The sequence below is a fragment of the Alligator sinensis genome, unplaced genomic scaffold, assembly GCF_000455745.1.
Source record: "Alligator sinensis unplaced genomic scaffold, ASM45574v1 scaffold321_1, whole genome shotgun sequence".
Lineage (NCBI taxonomy): Eukaryota > Metazoa > Chordata > Crocodylia > Alligatoridae > Alligator > Alligator sinensis.
In genome coordinates this window covers 586,488-608,712 of record NW_005841969.1, presented here as the reverse complement: position 1 = coordinate 608,712, position 22,225 = coordinate 586,488, and the positions used below count along the sequence as shown (strand labels likewise).

Here is a 22,225-nt window from a genome sequence, read left to right as displayed (position 1 = left end):
AAGTAGGGGCAGACGCGGAAGCCGCCGTCGCGGGCCAGGCGGCTGCAAGGGACAAAACGGGAAAGGTGTCAGCACGGGCCTGCCCGCGCCCCCGACTCTCGGCTGGGCGCAGGCCCCGGCGGAGCAGGGCGGCCAGGCTGGGGGGTGGGGGGAGCGGCCTCGCCATTGGTAGGCTTCAGCTTGCACCCCTGGGGGCGCTCAGCTCGTATTCAGGGCTGGCACGGCCTACACACGTTACCCGATGGCCATAAGACCCCCTAGAACCAGACTGCCGGGAACTTGCTGCAGCTGGCTCAGCCCTCCTGCAGAGCTGCCAAGTGCACACGGAGGCCTTTAATTAGGAGCTGCACCCGAGCATGCAAGGCTCACACCTAGTGATAAGCCAATGCAAAAAGGGTAGGTCAGGTATGATGCTATGAAACCTGGCTGTGACATTCGAGGAAGGACTATCATCCTAGTTATCCCATTTGTGCTCACTCTAATATGCCCACGGCATCCAGTCACCATTGCATAGAATCTGCACAAAGAACCTGTCAGCATCTGATGAAGTGAGCTTGGGCTCAGAAAAGCTTATGCACCTTTGATTTACTTAGTCTGAGATGCATCTCTACCCTGCTTTCTGTCTGTACAAAAAAAGCCTTCCATAGCACCCCAAAGGTGGTAGGGGTTGAGGTGATCCTGATCTCTGGCACTATGGAGTTTGCTGAGAGCCCTTCCTCATCAGTGCACTGCCACAGAGCCCAGATTTTCACCCTCAGGCTACAGAATTTCCTCTGATCACAGCTGTTTGCACCAAGGTGCAAGTGGTGCTAGGCTTCAAGTTTTAAAGGGTTTTGAAGATTAGAAACAGAACTTCAAACACAGCCTTTGGGAATTGCAGCTGGAGATTAAATCACCACCCTAAATTATTAACAAGTCAAATTACTATATGTATGGACACTTAGTAGGTCTTCCTTTGAGATAGCAGATGATGGGAAGTGGGCACAATGTCTAAGAATAACAAAAACTAGGCTGAAGAAAAAAAGAGTTAGTTACACTTAACGATTTTACCTAAAAGAATGAGAAGTATCATTTGTTTTTCTTAAATTAATAGACCTCCCTATTTCTGCAGATATGAAAAGTAAACCACCCTGCCTGAAGCTTGTATATATTTATGCAGGGGTCCTTCTCAGGACTTGTGCAGATAGGGCCAATACAAACAAGTTAAGACACATCAACTAAAGCTGTGAACTCCATAGGCAGAAATTAAAGTAGGCTAAACCTCTATTTAGAGGCTCTAATTCAGGTACAAAGTGGTTTCAGATTGCTGTAATTTAAAACTGCTCTGAGGAGGATTGTGCCCATGTAGAGGAGCCCCTACAGAGCCTGGAGTGCTCACCCCAAGCACTTGTGCACCATAGTCCAAGAATTCACTGTCACCAATACAGTTCTGTAACACAAGTGGAATGGGGAGAAGCAGGTCAACCATTGTTAATAATACATTTGCAGAGCTGCCCAAAGTGGATGATGTAACAAGGTCTATATGTTAGATACTACCTGCCTGTCAAGCTAATAGATGTATTTAGATATTACTTCATTTGATTCTGGGCCAGAGCAGGAATCTAAATTTAAGATAAACCCACTTCTTTTAGGACTTTCTAATTGGCAGAGAAGGCTACTAATGGAAATAGATTGTACACTCCAGTTGGCTGGCATCTGTAGCTCGCACATCTGTACAATTTAAACGGAAAAATATCATGGAAGTTAGAGATAGAAAAGCCTCAGCAGCACATTAGATTCAGTAGCACATAGTCAAGGCAGAGCATAATTCAGTAATAAAAGGACTTGGAATATTGGGAGGCCGAACAGGAAGCAGTGGGAATGGAGAGGAATTAGAAAGTTCTTTGCTCACTAACAAGCATAAAGAAAATGTGAGAGCCCTAGCTAGGAAACTAGAACTGCAATGCAAGCTGTATTTCATGTCACACTGACACGATGAAACAAGTTCTGCAAGAGGAAAACATGCACACTACAAACTTTTGTGCCAGCACAGTTTTGCCTGTACTCTTTGTGTGGTATCCTAGGTCACTGGCAGAACCCAACCTAATTTTTTTCAGGCCTGTATCTTTGCTGCAGGATTGCCTTTCAAAACTCTTCTATTGTGAGCTCTTCTATGAAGTGGGCTTCTACAAAGCAACTAGTTTTGAGCATCAAGATTAAGTGCATGCTTTGTCTTGGCATGGAAAAGCTCTAGTGTTTTCAGTGACTAGTTGAGTGGCGAGCAATGCCAAACACCAGAAATATGGAAGCAGCAGTTGCTTTCGGGCACAAGAGTAAGAGTGTCATGACCATCATCATGTGAAGACAATGTTGAGATGTTTTTTTTCCTCCTTGTACAATGATAGTAGTAACTTCTTGAGTACTCCATTGATGGAATCTGTCTCTCCCTTGTAGAACAGTTGGAAACAACGCTGTTAGCATTAGTATTTATGTTGTTACAGTCTGAGAGGAAAACAGAGGACCTTTGTGCTCATACATAGTTGACACACTGTGATGTATTCTACTGTCTTCTCCCTCTTCCTCTTCATTAAATAGTGCCTGTTTATAGGGTTTGAAATGTTCTTTACATAAAATACCGTGCAGGCCATGAATCTTCATGAAGAAAAAAATTGTAGGTGTAGAGCACAGTTCTTACTAATATTTGCACCTACAGCTGGTAGTACCTTAAACAGAACATCACAGCACTCTACAAAGAGTAATTTTGTCTTGCTGGGCTGTGAGGTGAGACCTACACAGCTCATGCATGCCAGAGTTCCACATTCATGGAATTAGCTGTTTGCAGCACAAGTGTGCTCTCCAATCCGAGTTTTCATGTTAAAAAAAAGATGGCTGTCCGTTACTCACTGGCTCTAGAAATAACACTGTAAATGTGATGCAACCGAGGGAGTAACATCTGCCTGGGTCAGCAGTTAACCTGAAAAAAAAATGCTCTGAGAACAGTTAACACCCCTTTTCATCTCAGTTAGGATCCTCCAGCTTCCATGTTTGCTGGGACTGTAGTATTGGGGGGGGGGTTGTCAAGATGCCATGGAAGATAGCATTTTTTGGTATGAAATCTGCCATTTTTTGCAGGCAAACTCTGCACTGTTTTCTGTCTCTCTGCCCTGCTTGGGCCTGCTGGCAATGGCCTCTTTCTCTGTCCAGCTTTCCTCAGAGGGTGACATGAATACAGTTAACAGTACATGCTCCCTAAAGCCTGGAACCAAGCAACAACAGATCAGGGAGCAAGCAATGGTGTTCAGTTTGCAGGCATAAAATGAGGATAGCCAGGAGCATAAACTGGTGAACAGGGTCACCTTGAGTACATGGAGAGAGCTGAAGTCCATGGATAGCAAGGAGACGTATGTAACTAACTACAAGTTCTCCCCTTGCTTGGAGCACACAAGAGGGAAAAGATCCCAAGTCTGGGCCATAGGGTATTCGGGTGGGGGTTGAGGCTGTGGGTATCAGAGAGAGAGAGAGAGAAAAAAAAACCCTATTCTTCCAAATAATAATCACAGCTGGAAATAACCATTGACAAATTTTACATCAACGAGTATTTTCAACTCTGAGCCATAGCTGTGTGCTTAGAAGGGGGGTAGGAGGGGTGGAAACAACAGCAGCATAATTCAGTGTTGCAGTAGAGCTTATGGGTTGTTGCCATGGAATTTGATCTCTGTGGGCTGCAGAGTTCACCGGCTTTGCGTATTATACCTGTTTTACAGATGGCAAAGAGAGGTTAAATGTCTAGAGCAGGCGCACACAGCCAGCCAGTGGCAGAACTGCTGGGGAGTCTTTACTATGGGCCAGATCAATCCTCCAGGATTCACATGCAGAAGGACCTGGACTCAGATATCATGCTTCCTGTGGGAGGTCAGGAGTTGGGAGTGGGATGTCAGCTACATTCTTAGCACCATTTTCCCACAGTTGCCAAACCCACATGTTGCCTTCCATGACTGGAGGAAGCTATAGAGACAAGGAGGAGATAGTAAGTAGCTGCACATTACCCCCTAAACATACAGGAAAGCTGCAGAAAAGTGAATATGGGAAGTAGGCTTGATTTTCTGCAGCATTTCCCCTTGATGCTGTAGAACTGTCCTTGGAAAGGGATTGGAAATGAGCAGAGGACAGGGAAGTGAGGAGAAAAGTAATTACTAGAGCCCCAGCCCAGTTGCCAGGAAGCTGAAGAGCAAGCTCAGTGGTTCCAGTGCCCATGTGCCAATGCAGTGGCACAGATCCCTTATAGAGCTGGCTGGCCCTGTGCTTCTAACAGATCCCTTAATGTCCTGGGGGATCATGATGGATCTGTGAGTTCCAGAGGAAAAGGCTTCTGGCACAGTCTAAAGGATGATGGTAAATCTTAGTCCTTGACAAGACAGTTTGGGAAAACTCTGCAAGAACTGTGCAATTCTTTTCACCTGTTCCTGCTGGTTTTTCCACAGGAGGGCAGGTCTGGCCCAATGTTCTAAGCAATCTCCAAGGTCTCACAAGTGAAACAAATTTAATTTTAAATGTTTATAGTGATCCACTCCAAGGTCTGGTCAAATAAAGCAGCAGTTAATTGGCCAGACTACTTCACAGAAACTTGGTAAATTTGACCTCATCTGTAAATTATTTCTTCATTCTAGTTTCCTTCCATATAAAATAAAACATCACTGAAAATGGTCTTCTGGTGTAGTAAGAAAAAAAAAAAGAAAATCTGACCCTCCGTATAAGGCATATAACTTGCTTAGCAAATAGGGACAGGAATATCAAATTCAGGACAATAATTCTAGTTTAGAGATTAGTATGAATGGATAAGTGCATTTTTAATTAAAAATAATGTGCTTTTCTTTACAAAAAATGGTCAGTGGATGACACACTAGTTTTTTGTTAAACTCTTGAAGACATCATCAGCCTAAACCCATTTGCTCATTAAAAAAATATTTATTTTGAACAGTACCATATTACCTCATTTGGTAAATTACAAAATTCCATTGGGAGCTTTTAAAGTATTTTCACTTAAGTAGTAATCTTAGACTGAGGGAATGCACAAGTTCAGGGATTCCCTATGATGACAATAAATGTTGAAGTATAATTAGTAATATTTTTGAAAGCCAACAATTGTTTTTTGAAAGAAAGGTACATTTTAGTTTCAAACTGGAACACAAATTACTGTATTTTTCTTACAATGGTACTGAACTTTTATTTGAGGTTCTCTGTGTCTGAAAAGCAGACATGATGGATTGAAATAAAAGATAATTTATTGCAGTGCTTACTTTTCAAGTGCAGAGAGAAGCAGTGTAATTGTAATTTACAGTAGCTGTCAAGGAAAATCTATCACAGATGACATTAAAATGACTTATTTTGCCTGAGCCACTTATTGTTTAAATGTGCATAATCCGATAGAAACAGATTTTTTTTTTTAAATCTGCTTTATATTGTTCTAAATTAATATCAAAACATATACTTATGAGTTAAACATTTTAAAACCATTTATTAATACTTTCATCACTGCAATTTTTCCTGTTTGAAACTGATTTATTTAACTATACTACATCTCCATTGTTTGAATCTATATATTGAGAACACTCATAAATCAGAGCTTGTTGTCTAAAAACTAGAATTCAAACTAGATTTAGTCATACTTTAAAGAAAAGCATCACAGAGGATACAAGAATATAGAGCACAAGGGCCCGATCCCATTCCCATTGAAATTGATGAGAATTTTAACATCAATTTCAGTGAGAGCAGGCTCTGAAGGATTACAACTTTTCTAGAAAATAGGAATTAATCCTTTAACATAATATTTTTATTTTTAAGTTTTAGCTGATGATGCTCTGGAGTAACTATACTAAAGACTCCCATCTAAGCACAGAACTTCTTAGCCACTATAACAAAGAATATGATAAACAATAGTATGCAAATTCATTCTGCTGATGTAATTACGCCCACATCCTTCCAAAATTATCCATTATTATGGTTATTTCTGATATTTAGAATATGGTGTACAAATAATTGAAGTACCTTTCAAGTAAACCTTGGGATGAAGAGCATCTAGACACTTTTTCAGTTTGATAAGTCCAAACATCTCTATCTTACAGGTGTTTGCTTACAGGTATTTATGCTACATATCTTTCCATACAACTAAGATTTTGACTGCATATGCAAACATAAAATGACAGATAACCAGAAAAATGTGACTTCAACGAATCAGAACAATCCTTTATCAGAGTTAGTGTGACATTAGTTAGAACAGCACATTTAAGTAGTCAACAGAATAAAACCCTGGGAAAAAAAGTTTACAATCTGTTATTTTGCATATAATTTTGAACATGCACTAGTTTTGATTAATTTGTTTTTCAGCAGGGCCTTTGCATACATATTTACACTTTGTAAGAAACTGACCTCTGCATCAACATAGCAAAAAATCCAATGTCACTTTCAATTCTGCTCCTCTTTTTTTTAATATAGCTAGAATTAATGTAGTGAATCTGTAATGAAATGCATTATCCTGCACAGAGATTTATCAGATTTTCCAATTGAATGCCATGCTTTGCTAGCACTAGCTGGAGTTCACCTGCATGTTGGTGTGGCGTGTGGCTCTTTTTTGTAAAGAGTTAAGTTGAACACAAAAAAAGGGAACAAAGGTCAGCACCCAGCCGCCACTTGAATGTGAGATTTTTCTTTTTATTCCCCTTGATGTATACTAGGCTCTGTGTTATTAGTCTTAATGATGGAAAATTGTAGTGTTGATACAAATCTTTTTTTCAAAGTAGTAGGCGGGAGCTCCATTTGTTAGTAAGTTTTTTTGTGACTAAAAGCCACGGACAGTACATTTATGTAGCAGTAAAAGGCCTAGATGCTCTTTCCATAGCAGAGCTAATTATTCCTACTGTGACCTTACTGATCTACCCTGTTCCTAGTACATCTCATCTGCACGCCTGTTCCTCTGTGTAGATGGTGTCAGAGAATATGAAAAACCCTATAATGAAACCATTTTCATGATGGAGAAAGGCTACTGGAGTTGCACTTGCTACAAAGAGGCTCAATTATATGAGTAATTGTGATAATTTTCTACATTCATAGCCTTCAATGGGGAAAAAAGAATGAGAGCCACAAAGGAAAATTACTTTAACAAGAAAGTACAGAGAGTAAAAATGGAAGAAGAGACAAAAAAAAGGGAAAAAAAATAACCAGAAAAAAAGTTTAAAAAATAGATCTGGAGGGAGGAATAGCAAGACAGGGAGAACAACAGAAATGCTCAAAAAGCCTATGTGCAGCTGTGTTGCACAATTAAATTGAATTTTTTTTCTGCAGTTGATGAATGTGACTACTGCAAATGTGCCTCTGTAGTTAGCTATCATTTGTTGTTCCGTGACAGGAAAAGGATAATTACCTCTCAGAGAGAATCAAAGGCTGACATGCCCTTTAGACACAGCCATGAATGCAGAGCTCGATAGAATGCTTGAATAAGAATCTAGTGTTCTGTGCCCCCTTCTACTCAAGAATAAATTTTGTTAAAATGCAAGAGCACCACCAGTAAATTTGTTGAACCCTAGGTGTTCAAAAATATGAGGTGCATCTATCGACTCATCCCATTTGCAAAAATAAAACTACATTTTGAATTCACTTCTATTATATTCATGGACAGTAAGATAGTGAGATATGCATTAAATTTCTTTTCCCAGTAGGGGTCTGATTCAACATTTCCTATGAAAGAACAGAAAGACACTATCCTTTTTCCCCAGGCTAGTTAGCCTATAATTTAAAACTGTCAAAAACACAATTTTATACAAAGTCTTCAATAAAAGCTTCTCAGATATAACCCAAAGAGGCTTTACTAAAGTTTGATTCAGACTCTGTTACAATATTTTTAAAGCTATAAATACATCTAACTGATATTTTGCCGCTTTCTTTTTTTCTTTAAAGTATTTGAAGATTTACAAAGAAAAAAAAGGCAGCATCTTTTCAAGGTGTCTAAGCCTTGAAGCTTTTAAGCAATCAGAATGCATTCAATAGTTTGTCATGTCCATTAATATTCACAAAAGTACCAGTGAGGTAGTGCTTAATGAAATGTATATGATAGGAGTATCTTTTTAAAAAACACTTATTAAAAAATAAATAGATCAATATAAAAAGATACCTTGAAAAATAAAGGCACACTTTAATTCAGTCACAAGAACAAGAGAAATAATTACCTTTATATAAAAGCAAGAACAAATGCAAAAATCTTTTCAAGTTAACTTTTTTTCCTTGATGAGGTTTGTATGCACTCTGCTCCCAAAGGTAAGAACTATATATGTTTGTACTTTTTAAATTTTTTTAACAATGTGACCTATTTATCTTGACTAATTCCTTTGTCACTGTTTCTCTACAACAAAAAGAATTTTGATTTCTAATTTTAATATACTGATTGTATTAAAGATATGGTATAGGTTTAAGTAAAAGTGAGGGAGAGAAAAAATGCTGTGAATCAAATCTGTTAATTTAAAACCACAACTGACATAAACATCTTTTGACTCATTCGACAGTTATCTTTGCTGACCCTAGTGTAATTCACTTTTAAAAAAATCTTTCTTACCCAGGGAACAACATTATAGCCTGGCAGTTCACATACTGATATCAGACTGAAATGATGGTTCTGAATCATAAAACATGTCATCAGCTTTATACCAAACCACCAATAACCTTTGTCCCACTTGCCAGCCCTCCCTTTACTTGTCAGTATAAGGCTTACCTGATTGTGTTTCCAATTACAGAGAAGGGAGCCCCTGGTCTGCAAGCTGCAATTGCTTCATCTCTACATTTCCTGGCAACCTCCACTAACTTTTGACCAGATTTATCCACATTGCCCACCAAAAATGTTTCAGAAGTGTCACCATGGTAGCCATTGTAATACACCTAAACACATGCAGAAACATAAAGACATCTTCTTGTTTTGCATTCATAAACAGAGCTTCTCCTTAATTAAAGACATTCTTTCTAGGAATCAGCTATGCATTTTAACAGATAGGCTTATTTTAGGTTGCCTATAAGATTCATTTGCAAAGGGAAAGAAAAGGATTAGAAATAAAGCCAAAGGACACATCTGTACAATTGCAATTAACTGTAAAAGCCTGCAGTTTTAAGGTTAGGACTGAAAATGTAAAGTTTGCAAATTAAACATTCAGGAAATGCAGAAGTTCTGCCTTACAGGCTTTGAGACCATCAAAAGGTGAAATTCATTCATCTACAGGAAGCTGGAATAATTGCCCTTCACATGAATGAAGTGCAAAGGGTTGGTGTGGGTCTTAGGAGAGTGAAATCCACTTCCCAAACCAGAGCCTGGGTACAGCGCCAAAGGACAGTCTTTGCAAGGATATTACTCCATCCTATGGGCTGAAATAATAGCTCCTGCTGCTCCTCTACTCCACATGCCCATATGGTATTTGTTGGTGCCACTGTACTGGCCCATATCTCCCCTGTCCTAGGCTGGCTTTATTGCCTTCCTAGGCAATGAAGGCAACTTGCTTTGGCAAGTTAAGTGCAGAAACTCTACATAGGACACGAAGGCTCTTTTCAGGGCATCCAAGATGTATTGTCTTACTAAAGAGCATAAGTAGCTTGGAAGAACCTGCATTAGTCCTCCACAGTGAATATCAGCCAAACTGGATTTTAAAGTACACCTGATTAGCAATGCAAACTACTACAAGCATACAATGTGTGTGATATAAAAATATAAGCCAAATTCTTTGTTAGTAGGTACAGTTCTACTAGTCTCATGCACTTTTCATTTTAGGACAATTTTAATTCTCATTTTAAACTGCAGCATTGTATTAACCTAGGTTTTTTGCTTTTCATTCCCATGATTGAATTTAGAGAAGAAAAATGTAACTTTGGCACTATAAAGTTGCACATAATATAAATGCAGCACTGTCGGATACACAAAAATCCAACCTTTGTGATTATGCAATTATGCAACTCTGTGTTTTAACAACTACATAGCACTCAACAGATTTCTCTAAAAACACAAAAAAACCCAAGTCTAGCACCCTCAAGGTTTCCAATATGGCATTAATAAGAGTTTTGCAGCTCCACAATACTGCAGACAATACTTTAACTACAAGATGTTTCAAACATTTCAGTGTGTGGGCAACGCACAATTTCAACTGTTTGCAACTTAGATGTTCTAAAATATATTTTGCAAACTTAGTAGAAAACTGTCTTCCATAACTAACTAGATGTAAAGTCTAAAGGATTGAAGTTGTGCCACTTGTGAGTTATTTGTGGGAAAAAAAATACTTTTTTCATGTCAAAGTATTTTTTGCTCACACCTGAACCCCAAACAGCTAAAGAGATTTTTGTCCACATTCTTTGGGGGAAAAAAGTCTTGTGCAAGCTGAGTTTTTTAAAGAAAATGTAGAGACAATTATGAGCAAATGATAACAGGGTTACAACGAAAGCTGAATTCAACAAAATGGCTCGATCCTGCTGTCACTGCTACCAACGAGAGCAGAATCAAACCCTTAATTACATGCTTTCTCTGACTGTTAAGAATATCAGCTCAGCTTTTCATAATTTAATTCATGTAAGATAGTTTTTGCTCCACTAGGTTCACTTCTAAATTGGACTACATCATTTTTAAGGCAGCACTCAGTCTAACAAACATCAACCTGTAACAGAAAATGACCACTACCATGTTGGAAAAATGAACACAGTGGGAGGTTTGATTTTGCAAGCTCTTCAGGGCTTTAGCAAGAACACCAGTAACAGGGGGCTCAGGCAACTGGTATCTAAATTAACAAGGGAGGGCTCATCTAATACTATTAAAACTATTTCTTAATTCAGTTAATATTTGCTACAGCCCACATATCACCACTCCATATTTTACATTAATAAATCACAATTACAGTAAGTAGGATATGCCAGTTCCACAACACTGAGATCTGGAACCAAGATGTAGGGACGAACACTTGATAATGGAAGGCTGAAAGCTGTGGCATGTTGATGATCCAGTGAAACACAATGCTTTTGTTTCTATTATTCTTTAAAAAATATAAAGGTTACATGATTTAAGTCAATAACAGGTCTTTAAATTTCATCTATGAAATTTTACAAACCTACTTGTGCAAAACAGATTTAATTTTTATCTCCAAACCATTTGCACTCACCATGAACTATTTATGTTTGATAGCTACAAGATTATTATTTAATCATTTTATAGATCCAATACATGTCTGTAAACAAAGTATTGTAGAATGTTTACTGTAATTGTACTGTTATGTCTATAATCATTGTTTCCACCTGTGAAATGTCCCAGTTTTCCTCATTAAAAATAAACTGAAAGGTCAATTATAAACACTACAAAGCAATATTTTTTCCTTGGGGATATTAGAAATGAACAATTAGCAAAACAAAAAGGTTATTTATTTTTAGTGATTAAAAAATATACAAAGTGAAGATAATCAAAGAATCATGACAGAACCAACCAGGAATCTTCATATTCCTGGATTCTTGCAAAAATTATTTTATTTAGGAGCTGAGCAGAAGATAAACATGTTAAAAATATCCCTATTATTTATTCAAATATTATTTGTGAAATACACTGGAGAAAATAGAGACAACCATATTAGTATAAAATGTTAGTTAAGTTTATTGTGGAAAAGACCTGCAAGTATGAACAAGAACTCTGATTTTCATCTAAGGACTCATCATTATCTTTGAGGTACAATAAAAACAGTAACATTAACTTTAAATCAGGTAACACTTAAAGAAACCAGGGGCCAGAACCATAGTTGCTGCAAACTGGCATAGTTCTGCTGAAGTCAGGGAAACTAAGTCAGTTTATACCAGTCAGAGATTAGACCCCAAAAAGTATTTGGAAGACAACAGACCTCTTTGCATAAACCTGATGGAGTGAATACCTACAGTTAGCTTGTATAGAATTGGGTGGAATGCAGCCAGAAAGTAAAATGAAGAAACCAACCAACCCAGAACAGGATCATAAGTGAATGGGTTTCACGAGGCAAAAAGTGAGTGCATAAAGAAGTATGTAAAAAGCCTGAATTCTGAGGTTAGTTCTGTGGCACACTGGACTTGAATTTACTTTTGCCAGTGGTTAATTTAGCCCATGGAAAGCAGTACCAAATTGTCAACATAGATATTTGTATCAATTTCTCTAATGGTTGAAAAAGCTTAATCTGATGACTGGCAGTATTATTAGGTATCATATATTATTGCAGTTCTAATACTTAGAATTCAATAAGATATTTTTGTATATACTAAAAAGAAATTGCCAAAGGTTTGAAAAATAAAAATATTTACTGTAAAGAGGAAAAAACAGAACCAAAAAATATGACTGATTGTTTTAATAATAAAATACCAAAAGGCAACACACAATTAGCTTTTCAGTTTCTATAGTCTCTTGTGCTAATGAAAATCCAGTCAGTCTTTATTTAAATAGTATAATTGACCACTCTGTGGCAATACTGTGTCAACAGTTATACCACACTATCTGTTTGTGAGTAAAGGGTTCAAGGCTCTTACACCAGAAATGGAACACAACACTACCTTCAGGGATTTTAATAAATGTAGGGAACACTGCTAGCAAAAGAGTTGCTGTCCAAATAGACTGACATACACAGGCCAATGTAGCCTCTAATGACAGAGTAAGATAATGACAGGCCCCACTCAAAATCAGCAGGAAGAGGAAGATCAATCTTGGCAGAGTGAAGGAAAAATGCTGGCTTTCTTCATGTTAGCTCATCTCATACATATCTATCTTCAGCTGCTGCCCAGTACTGTGGTGCTCTGCATTAACTACACAGTGGATCAATAACAATTACACCTTCTCAAAAACATGACACATAGCAGGATTGGGTTGACATTTCACTTAGGCCAACATTGATCTTAGTGCATCTGATTCCAGCCCTAAATTCAAGTCAGGCCTGGGTCTAGTTGGAATAAACACAGAGTTAAAAACAAAAAAGGAAACCAGCTGCTTGTGCCTTGGCTTAGAAGTAAACAGCACATCCATCTGTGCATTCCACATTTTCAATCTACAATTCTTCCTGTTGCTACTAGCAATTCTGAAGTTGATCAAAGACTATTTTTTATATGAATTACTCACCGTGACATCGATGTTGATAATATCTCCATCCTGAAGAGGTCGACTGAAACATAAACAGAAAAAAAAATAATGGTGACAGACAGTCCTCAACAAAGGGGATATAAGAATAAACACCTAATGACACACACACAAAAATCAGGAATAGATAATTTGTGCTGGAGGAAGATGGAGGCAAATGGAATAACCATTTCTAATCTTCAGCTCTCACTATTTAAAGAACAAGTGTAGTTGAATGTAATGTAATAAGAAGCAGCTAGTAGAAAAAGATTTCAGGATCCAAAACAGTACTGCTGTACTTAGTCTGATCATTTAACTGGTTTATAGTGAGTTGATATTTTACTTTCTGAACAGACACGTGTGTTACTGATGATCAATATTTACATTCATTACAGTATCTTCATTCCATAAACTATATATATTTTGCTGAGAAAGGTTAAAAGCATTATTAATTGCACTGTATTTTTCAGTCTCTATTCCTTAAAGACATTTACACTTTCATTTATTAAGCATTGTCACAAACAGTAGATTATTATTGTTTTTATTTATAAAAATTCCTGAGCTGCCCATCACCATAGCTTTATAGCATGACATGCAGCTGTAATAGATTTTTAGGTAACATTCAGATATATAGAAGTATGTTTAATACTAAGCTGTAAGTTATGAATCTTGACTTAACATTTACATTCCAATAGTAAAATATATGTTATTAAAGGAATACCTGTCAGGAATACCATGACATAGGACATTGTTTACAGAAGTACAAACAGATTTTGGAAAACCTCCATAGCCCAGAGGTGAAGGATAGGCTTGTTGTCTGATTATTTCATGATGAACAATGAAATCTATTTCTTCAGTTGTCATGCCAACCTAAAATATTAAATAAAAAAATTGTGTTAGAAAACTAAAGACATTTTCTTATATTTACTGAATGTGATTGCAGCCACATGCTTCAATGAAATCTAGAATGATACAAATCTACTGTTTTGATACAAAACATTTAAATGTAATATGGTAGGCTTTATTTAGAGAGAAAGGTTTGAAATCAAGCATTTGGTAACAGGGAGCACTTAGAGGCTCCCAGGAAACCTAAAATGCCATCTACTTTTTTTCTTTGTTTCTTTATCCACATCTGCTTCTCAAAACCACCATTTTCTAATGGCCTTGTTTTTCAATAGCTGCTACAGAAGTGCCTGATTTTCTAAACTTCCCCTCTCAGTGCTTCCATCTTCCTTACATAATTAAAAATGGCTTCTGTCTGTGCTTTCAAATATTCTATTTGATGCTCTCAGTCTTTTAAAAGAAAATGTCACTTTCTTTATAACTGACAAATAAGAGCCTGCTTATGTATTTGCAAATAAAATTTCCCTTCAATTATTTTTAAAAGAGTATAAATTATGTAAAACATTTAAATATCCCAGTTTATAACTGGAAGTTTTTTGTATCATAGTAGACAAGACAGTTTTAATTTTAGTTTAATTTTAATTAGACTTTCTACTTTAATCCTATAATCTCTAGAAAGATTCATTCTTGGGATGAATTCTTTTGGACACTAAATATAACATTTTAAAAAATTAACAGAAATAGTTCTGTTATTTTTTAGCATCAAGAGAGAAAAACCCACCCATATTTAAAATACTGTTACTCCAGTTTTTCATTTGGACCAGCCCTAGTTCAGGAATAGAGAAAAAAACCCTGAAATTTGGTAGGGAAACCTCTCTCATTGAGAAGAAGTACCTTTGAGCATTCCTATGAAAATTGATTTTGATTTGAATGAGTTTTAAGCCTTTGAAAATCACACTTCATATACATACACTACAGTGGCTATGATTTTTGAGTACTTTTAGTAATGTCTGAAATAAAGGGAGGTTGCATCACATATCTATATTGGTTACTCTCTGGGGTAGTGAAAGATTCAGTGATCATATGCAGTGTAATGATGTAGTATGTAAGGAATTAAACCGAGGTGTTGTAGAGCCATTACCTTGGTCAAGGTGTCATTGGCCAGGTGAAGATTACTGCTCCACCCAAACCATAGTATGTTGCTATGTGGATACTCTCCTCTTAAGTAGCTATTCCAACCTATGTGCTAAAACAGTAGCTGCAGTCCCTGTCCATTAATTGCATAGTTTACTATGGCCCCTGGATCTGCTTTGCTCCAGCTGCTGACCAGGCTTTCTGCCATGGCTGCAACCCTGGGAAGCCCCCAGGACAGGCTGCTAGGGCCAGCACAGTTGCTGGCCCCAGCCTCCTCTACCCCACCTGGGATAAACTGCTGCACTCCAGAGCACACATGGCACAGGTGTTCCCCAGGGACAAGTAGCAGTGGCACTCCTTGTGTCCACGCTTGTGTAGATGTGGCCTCAGAGGGCAGATCTTTTGTGTAGCCTCTACAGGGGGCTGACATGTTCTGAAGAGTCCTTTGCTGTTACTCCATACTGAGATCAATTTTGTTTAATTGAAAATGATGTGGGGGACAGTGAAGGCTTCTTCTTGAGGACTTCTTCTAGTATATGCGATAGGGTACTCTGGTAGTATCTAGCCAAAATTTTCCACATTATGGAATTTGTATTTTCCTTCAAAAAACCCTATGAAATTGCATCAAACAATTTTTAACATTGCATTGTTAAGCACAAAAAAAATCAGAACATTATAATGTTAAGACTATATACATTAACCTTAATTACCCGGTTGCATATTATTTCTGAAATAACATGTTACTCATTTATTACTCTGTAGTGTTAGATGCACATATGTGACACTTCTAATACTTTGTACCACTTTACACATACTAAAAAAGAGAACAATCTCTTTGAAGGCTAAACCATGTTAAAAGTGAGTGTAAGTATAGTTTAGGGAAAACAACGACAAAGGGCAATAGTAAGAAGGTGTTGTCATGTATAATCCACATAATTTTTGAGTTAAGTCCCTGATCCTGAAAAAAACTTATAAATGTGCTCATCTTATATGTGTAGTTGTACTGAAGTCAGTGGGACAATTCTAAGTAGGAAGTTAAATGTACACAAGCATTTGCCAGATCAAGGTCTAAATCACGTTTGTCATTTATTGCGTCATTCCCTGAATTGCACCTATGGGAAGCCGTATTGATGGTTGAAAAGAAAATGGGCAGTATGTGGACATTGATAAAATGTATAAGGTGTCTTAGTACAAACCTCAGAGCAGTGATTATCTAAATATATTATGATAAAATCAACATTGCAATAAGAAAATTAGTATGAGTAAAAGTAATGAAAGAATAAAGTGCTGTGTGTATGTAACACTGTAAAATAAAGTGATATAACACCATAATATATTTAAGGAATCATATAATCTTGTATTTAAAGACTTTATAGTAATGTTCATGCAAAAGAGGCAGAGCTAAGGATATACAATTGTGTCACTTTCTGATTGTTTAATACTATTCTTGCAATTTTAATCTTTTAAATTTATTTGATATCTATACATGCTCTACATTCCTTTTCCCACACCTATGATAGATTCACTTACTACTGAATGTATTTCATCATATTCTGTGTAAAGCAAGATGTATTATGTACTTCTCTGTCCCCAAAGACTTTGAGGAAGTTCCCCTAACTATATTTTTATGTGGGAGGTACACCACAAAGCATTCTGTAGAAACATTATTGAAAACCAAGAAATTTAATTATCGTTGCACTTTGGCAAGGTGCCTGGAATTTGGCAGCTGCACTTTTAAACAGCGGTTCTGGAGCTCATGATCTGTCTGATCACATGGCAAGAAAAGAAGGAGCAGTTGAACCGCTGGCAAGGGAAGGAACAGTCCAGTCCCTGAGGCTCACAGAAATGTAGAGCAGGAAAGCAGTAAGTGTGAAGAACAGGATTTACTGTGTAACAAAATAACAGAGTCCCATGGATCTTATGACAAATTCATGCAATTTAGGAGGTCAGAATCGAGACCTAAATTTTGGATTACACTGCAAATACCTAGTAACTGTTAACATGTTACACAGATCCAAGTGATGGAAATGATAAACAGAATTGTTTTGTATTAAAAAATAAGGTTATGAAGTTAATATTCAAGCATTCCACAGTTAATAAAATGCTCTTTATTTAGAATTCTTAAAGTCAGATGAGCATTAAAAGTAAAAAGTAACCAACACAAAAATCTAAGTGTAGAAGCACTGCTTTGTGATAGGTCTTCATGAGATTGTTACCTTTAAACTTTTTCCAGCTAGAAGTAGGATATGACGGGTCAATTGACAAACTTGCCGAAGCCCTTGAATCTGATCTTCACTCTTAATTTCTATGTAGTCTCCCCAGTCTGGTACAATGCCTGTCGTCACATAGTCTGGCCTCTTTATGTTCTTAGAGAGAAAGGATTGAAAATGAAGATCAGAAAACTGAGCATGACAATGGGATCATTTTCTCAGATACTGCCTCCTGCTTCATAGCGGTTTGCCCTTTCTGTCTTAGTATCGACCTTCCTAAGCTATCAGGGCAAACCCTCAAGGCTGCCTCAGTATTTCTTCCACTGGCCTTTTGAACTTAACATTGCCTGTTACTATTGACCGGGATAGTCTGTTAACCTTACAGTATTGAAATCCAAGATAATGCAGTAGCTTTTCAGTACAAATAGTTCTAAGAATTACAACTGTCAGAGGAGGACTTAAAAGTTCATTATATTCTTCTTTAAACAAAGACAAATTTTATACAGAAGTCAACTAAACACTTTCTAAATGTATGAATAGGGCTAGGAAAAGGAATGACTGAATATTTAGTCCTTAGGCAAACAAAACCCCTACTAACTTCAGAAAAAAATGTCTGATTAAGACAAAGGGTTTGGCCATAGGGTTATTTCTATCTATTAACCTTCTTCCTATGTATTATGCCTCTCACACATTTTTGTAACACTATTCAACCACATCCTAATTCACTGTCTTCCCAAAGGAAGCTATGAATAAACACCTGAATTTTATTAAAAAGTCTCATGTCTCATATACGTGCAAAATCCTCTTTCACATTTTTTCTTAAAGCTACATAAATAACAGTAGCATCTTATACATACGCGCAAGCACACATCATCCTCTGCAGGCCTACAACATTGTTTACTAAGCTATACACAGGAATCCCTTCACCCACCACTAGTGGCCAGATCCTGTATCATTCATGTCATCGGGAGAGTTTTGCCACTGACTTTAGTGAAAAGAAGATAAACCAATGGAGTTAAAGTGGCTGTTTAAACAGTACACAGCAAAGACTACAAAACATTTTAGTTTAGGAAGAGGAGATGAATGGTGTATCCAATTAACTCTGTAAGGGGACTTTCAATAGGGAGACTATAGTTACCCAAATGGTATTTAGTTACTTCTGTTCTTACAGAAAGTGTCATAGGATGTTTAATGACCTCAAGTTATCAGGACTTCAAATGGCACCTCAGGAGAACAGCATCCACTTAGAGGGAAAAATCTCACCTGCTGAATTCCCAACTCCATACCCTGAAGCAGTTTAAACTTTCCCTTGGAGGATAAGTCCAATAACTGCCTGTTTCAAAAAGGCTGCCCAAGATGACACCATGATGGTATACTTGTAGACATTTATGTAATTTATGTACGCATTTTCTTACCCTTTCCTTTCTCCTATAAATATCTGAAAAATGTCTTTGTAATATAAATATTATTTTATGGAAAGACATACCTCTGTTCCCCAATTTTTATAATGATCTATATCTATCAACAGATAATGATATCTCTCTCTCTCTCTATATATATAGATATACAGATTCTTGTAATATCTCACACTATTTATATCTTAACTAAATAATTTGTACATCCTATCATTTTGCAAACAGTTGAAAAATAGACAGGTCAAATTGTCTGAGTATTGTAACCTGGGAAGATATTTTTTTTAACATGACAATCTATTTCTTTGTATTTATTCTGAAAGAAACATAAAGATACAGGAATAAGCTTATACATACAACATCCATTTTTTAAATCTTTGAAAATATAAATGACTTGATCCTATATTTTTTTTGTGTACTCAAGGCTTCCATAATGCCTTAGGTTTAAGAACTCTATATTAACTGTCTTTAGCCCATACTTCTCATATTAATCTTTTTTCCCCTGTAACTGTTGGACAGTATACATATCTTATAGTTTGTGTCAGGAAACTACAATCTAGTAAAAAGAAACACTTATACACATCACTAGAAATATTGTTCAAATTATTTTCATTAAAGGAAGGATACTAAATAGGTTGCATAATGCAATAAAGGGGAAATTATGACAAAAACACTTGTTAGACTTCCCTAAAATAGGTCATGTCTGGTTCAAAAGTTGATAAAAAATAAAAATATATGTATTTCTAAGAAAAAATGTTTAATCAGTGACAGCAAAGGTTAGCTCCTAAGTTACATAGCAGGCTACCTGGCTGATATTTCAATGTATGCTTTTATCTAAATCTGAAATCACCAAATCACAAAGTGCAAAAAGATGCAAACATATTTAAACTTGATGTATTAGAAATTTACAGAGAAGGCCTCAGATAAGCATGTGTAATTCATGATTATTTCAGCTAGAATGATCTGTACAGATACAAATAGAGCACAGGAACCTACAAGTATTAAATGTTTTAAGATTATCACAATATTTCATATTTATGTTACTGTAATTTAAGGAACTCCAGGTTTAAACTCCCTAATGACGGGACACACCACTCTGCTTAGCGTGGCTGAAAACTTTTCACACCTTGTTCCTATTTCAAATTCCAAAACAAGTAACAAGACCACGATTCAAAACTCCCAGCTCTTAGAGGATGAATATACTTGATAGTTCACATGCTCAAACTTTATATTGACTGGGAAAAGGATCAGTTAATAGAAATTACAGTACCTTAGGAACTGGCTGAGCTGGAGACACTGTAGCTGGCCAAACTACACTGTAACTAGTATTTCTTTGTCCCAGGAAAAAGAAATATCTTCTTTGTTGACTGCCTGACTCTTTGTGTAAGTAGATACGATTGCTTAGTGAAGAGAAACCTCTATGGCAGCCAGCTGCAAAACCTTTAGACAGATATGTAAAAAAAGAATTTTTATCATTACCATATTATCAAGGGGTAGCTGTACCAAAGGAAAAGCAGTAGATAAAAGAGAAAAGTAGCTTTTTAACAGTAGCAAGATCCAGTTCACCAAGGTAATTATTTCTTTGTTAACACATGATATTTATTGTCTAACTCTAGTTCTATATAAATCTTATGCAATAAAAAACGATGTTAACATTTATAAGCAATAAAAACAAAAATTCATATCAAAGCCTTATAAAATGCTAGATCTATTTTGCTCTAACATATAAAACAGTTGCTTGTCCAAATCCCCAGTGCATCAAGACTAGAATTAACCTTGTAATTGGGCCCTCTTCTCAATGACTTGAATTGCTGAAGTTTGGACAGGCCAATGCTTGGGGCAACACTAAACAAAGGACAATATCCAGAAATCAGGAAAGAGAGGAGGATGTAGAGAGGGCATATCAAACAATTTTTTAATTCATGTTTTGGTTGAACTGGTTGTACGTTCAGCTAGGAAACAGTGAACTGTTTTCTGGTCATATACATCAAGATACAAAGAGTAGGGCCCATATTTTTAACTTCCTGACTTTCCGTGGAATAAGCTGAGAGAAACATTTCTAGCTTTGGCTGGAGGCAACAGAAGAGGTTAATGCTCATCAATGAGCTAGCACACTATTTAAATCAGATTCTCATCTAATAAGGAAATGTTGGATAACATAGCCCTTCAATTGCATCAGGTTGATATTTATTACTGTGGGTTACTTGCTGTGCAATGAGACATTTTTGTAGGAATATATGAGTATGCAAGCACACAACGTGTCAAAAAAGGACAAATAACATACCACAAAATGAAGTCCCAAAGAAAAGCTAATAATTTTCACAGGATTGTCTATGCATCATATTAACCGACAGTCAGATTCAGTTTACCTTGATGTGAATTACAAATTCAAAAACAAAAACTAGGATTAGATTTGGAAGCATGACGAAATGTATGGCACGTAATAGATTAACTTGTCTCAAATAGTGTCACGCACATACAAAGCATCATGGGTAGATGCATATATAAATACTAGCAACACTTATGTGGCAGATAAGTAATGAGAACAATTACTCCTCAATAACAAGTTTTTGTGTTTGTTTGAAATCAGAGCTGGAAAAATCATCCAGTTCAGCTCCTAGCCAATTAGCATTTTCCTACTGCACATTTTCTGTTGCCTTATCCAATATAGTTTTAAATGACCCAATGAAAAATAATTGGAATTTCTCACTCATTCCCTCCACATTATAGATTCTTGTAATTTTGTTCTATCTACTTTGCCTGGATGCACCTAGTGTGGCTGGTGCATGGAAATTTCACTCCGTGCTTACATGCACCTTCTAGAGCAGTGGTTCCCAACCTTTTTTTGCCGTGACCCGCTGCTGGGAGAGGAGTGCAGTGACGGTGGCCCAGGAGCTCCTGGCACACGGCGCAGCTTGTCCTTTGTGTGCAGCACTGCCGGCATTGCCCCTGCGACCCTCATTTGGGTCATGACCTGAGGTTGGGAACCGCTGGTCTAGAAGTAGGCTTCTGACAGTGGTCTACGGTACCCATGAAGTATAGGAGCAGTGAGATATCCTTTTAGAAACCCAACAATGCAGAACAAAGGGAATAAGCTCTGCCACAGAAGGGCTCATAATGATTCTTCTTCATTTTGACAAGTGCCAATGTTAATGATAACTTCACATTTTTATGGCACCTGAGGGGTGCAGGGGCCTTGCTTGTTACTAGCAGGCTTCTACTTCCTGTTTGGCTCTCCCACAGGTATACAGGCCAGGGTGAAGCAATGAAGTAGGATTGGGGACTCGGGTTCAAATAAGGTTCTCACAGGAAAGGCAGGGAAATAAGTAAAAGTGGAGAATACAGAGGCAGAAGAGCTTTGCAGTTATCAGAGGTTAGGCTGTATCACAAACTGGGTTCACTGTGTTTACTTTTTTTGCTTCGTATGTTATTAACTGGGTATCTCAGGCCTCAAGAATGGCATCTATGAGTGAAAAACCTGTTGTTTAGCTTCTTTTATATTGCCTGCTAGTCTAAACCGC

At 37.1% G+C, this 22,225-nt stretch overlaps 1 protein-coding gene across 1 annotated transcript in view; it reads right to left on the bottom strand.

The window, feature by feature from the left end:
- Positions 1-2: 2 nt before the first annotated feature.
- METAP1D (methionyl aminopeptidase type 1D, mitochondrial) overlaps positions 3-22,225 on the bottom strand; it is a gene marked incomplete at its 3' end in the record, with an annotated part of 57,511 nt that continues 35,288 nt past the window's right edge. The window contains exons 2-7 of the mRNA XM_006020819.3: positions 19,975-20,144; positions 17,299-17,448; positions 13,827-13,975; positions 13,109-13,151; positions 8,738-8,901; positions 3-42 (exon numbers count right to left, since the gene is read on the bottom strand). Coding sequence (XP_006020881.1) covers positions 3-42; positions 8,738-8,901; positions 13,109-13,151; positions 13,827-13,975; positions 17,299-17,448; positions 19,975-20,144 — 716 coding nt within the window. The remainder of the gene's footprint in view (positions 43-8,737; positions 8,902-13,108; positions 13,152-13,826; positions 13,976-17,298; positions 17,449-19,974; positions 20,145-22,225) is intronic.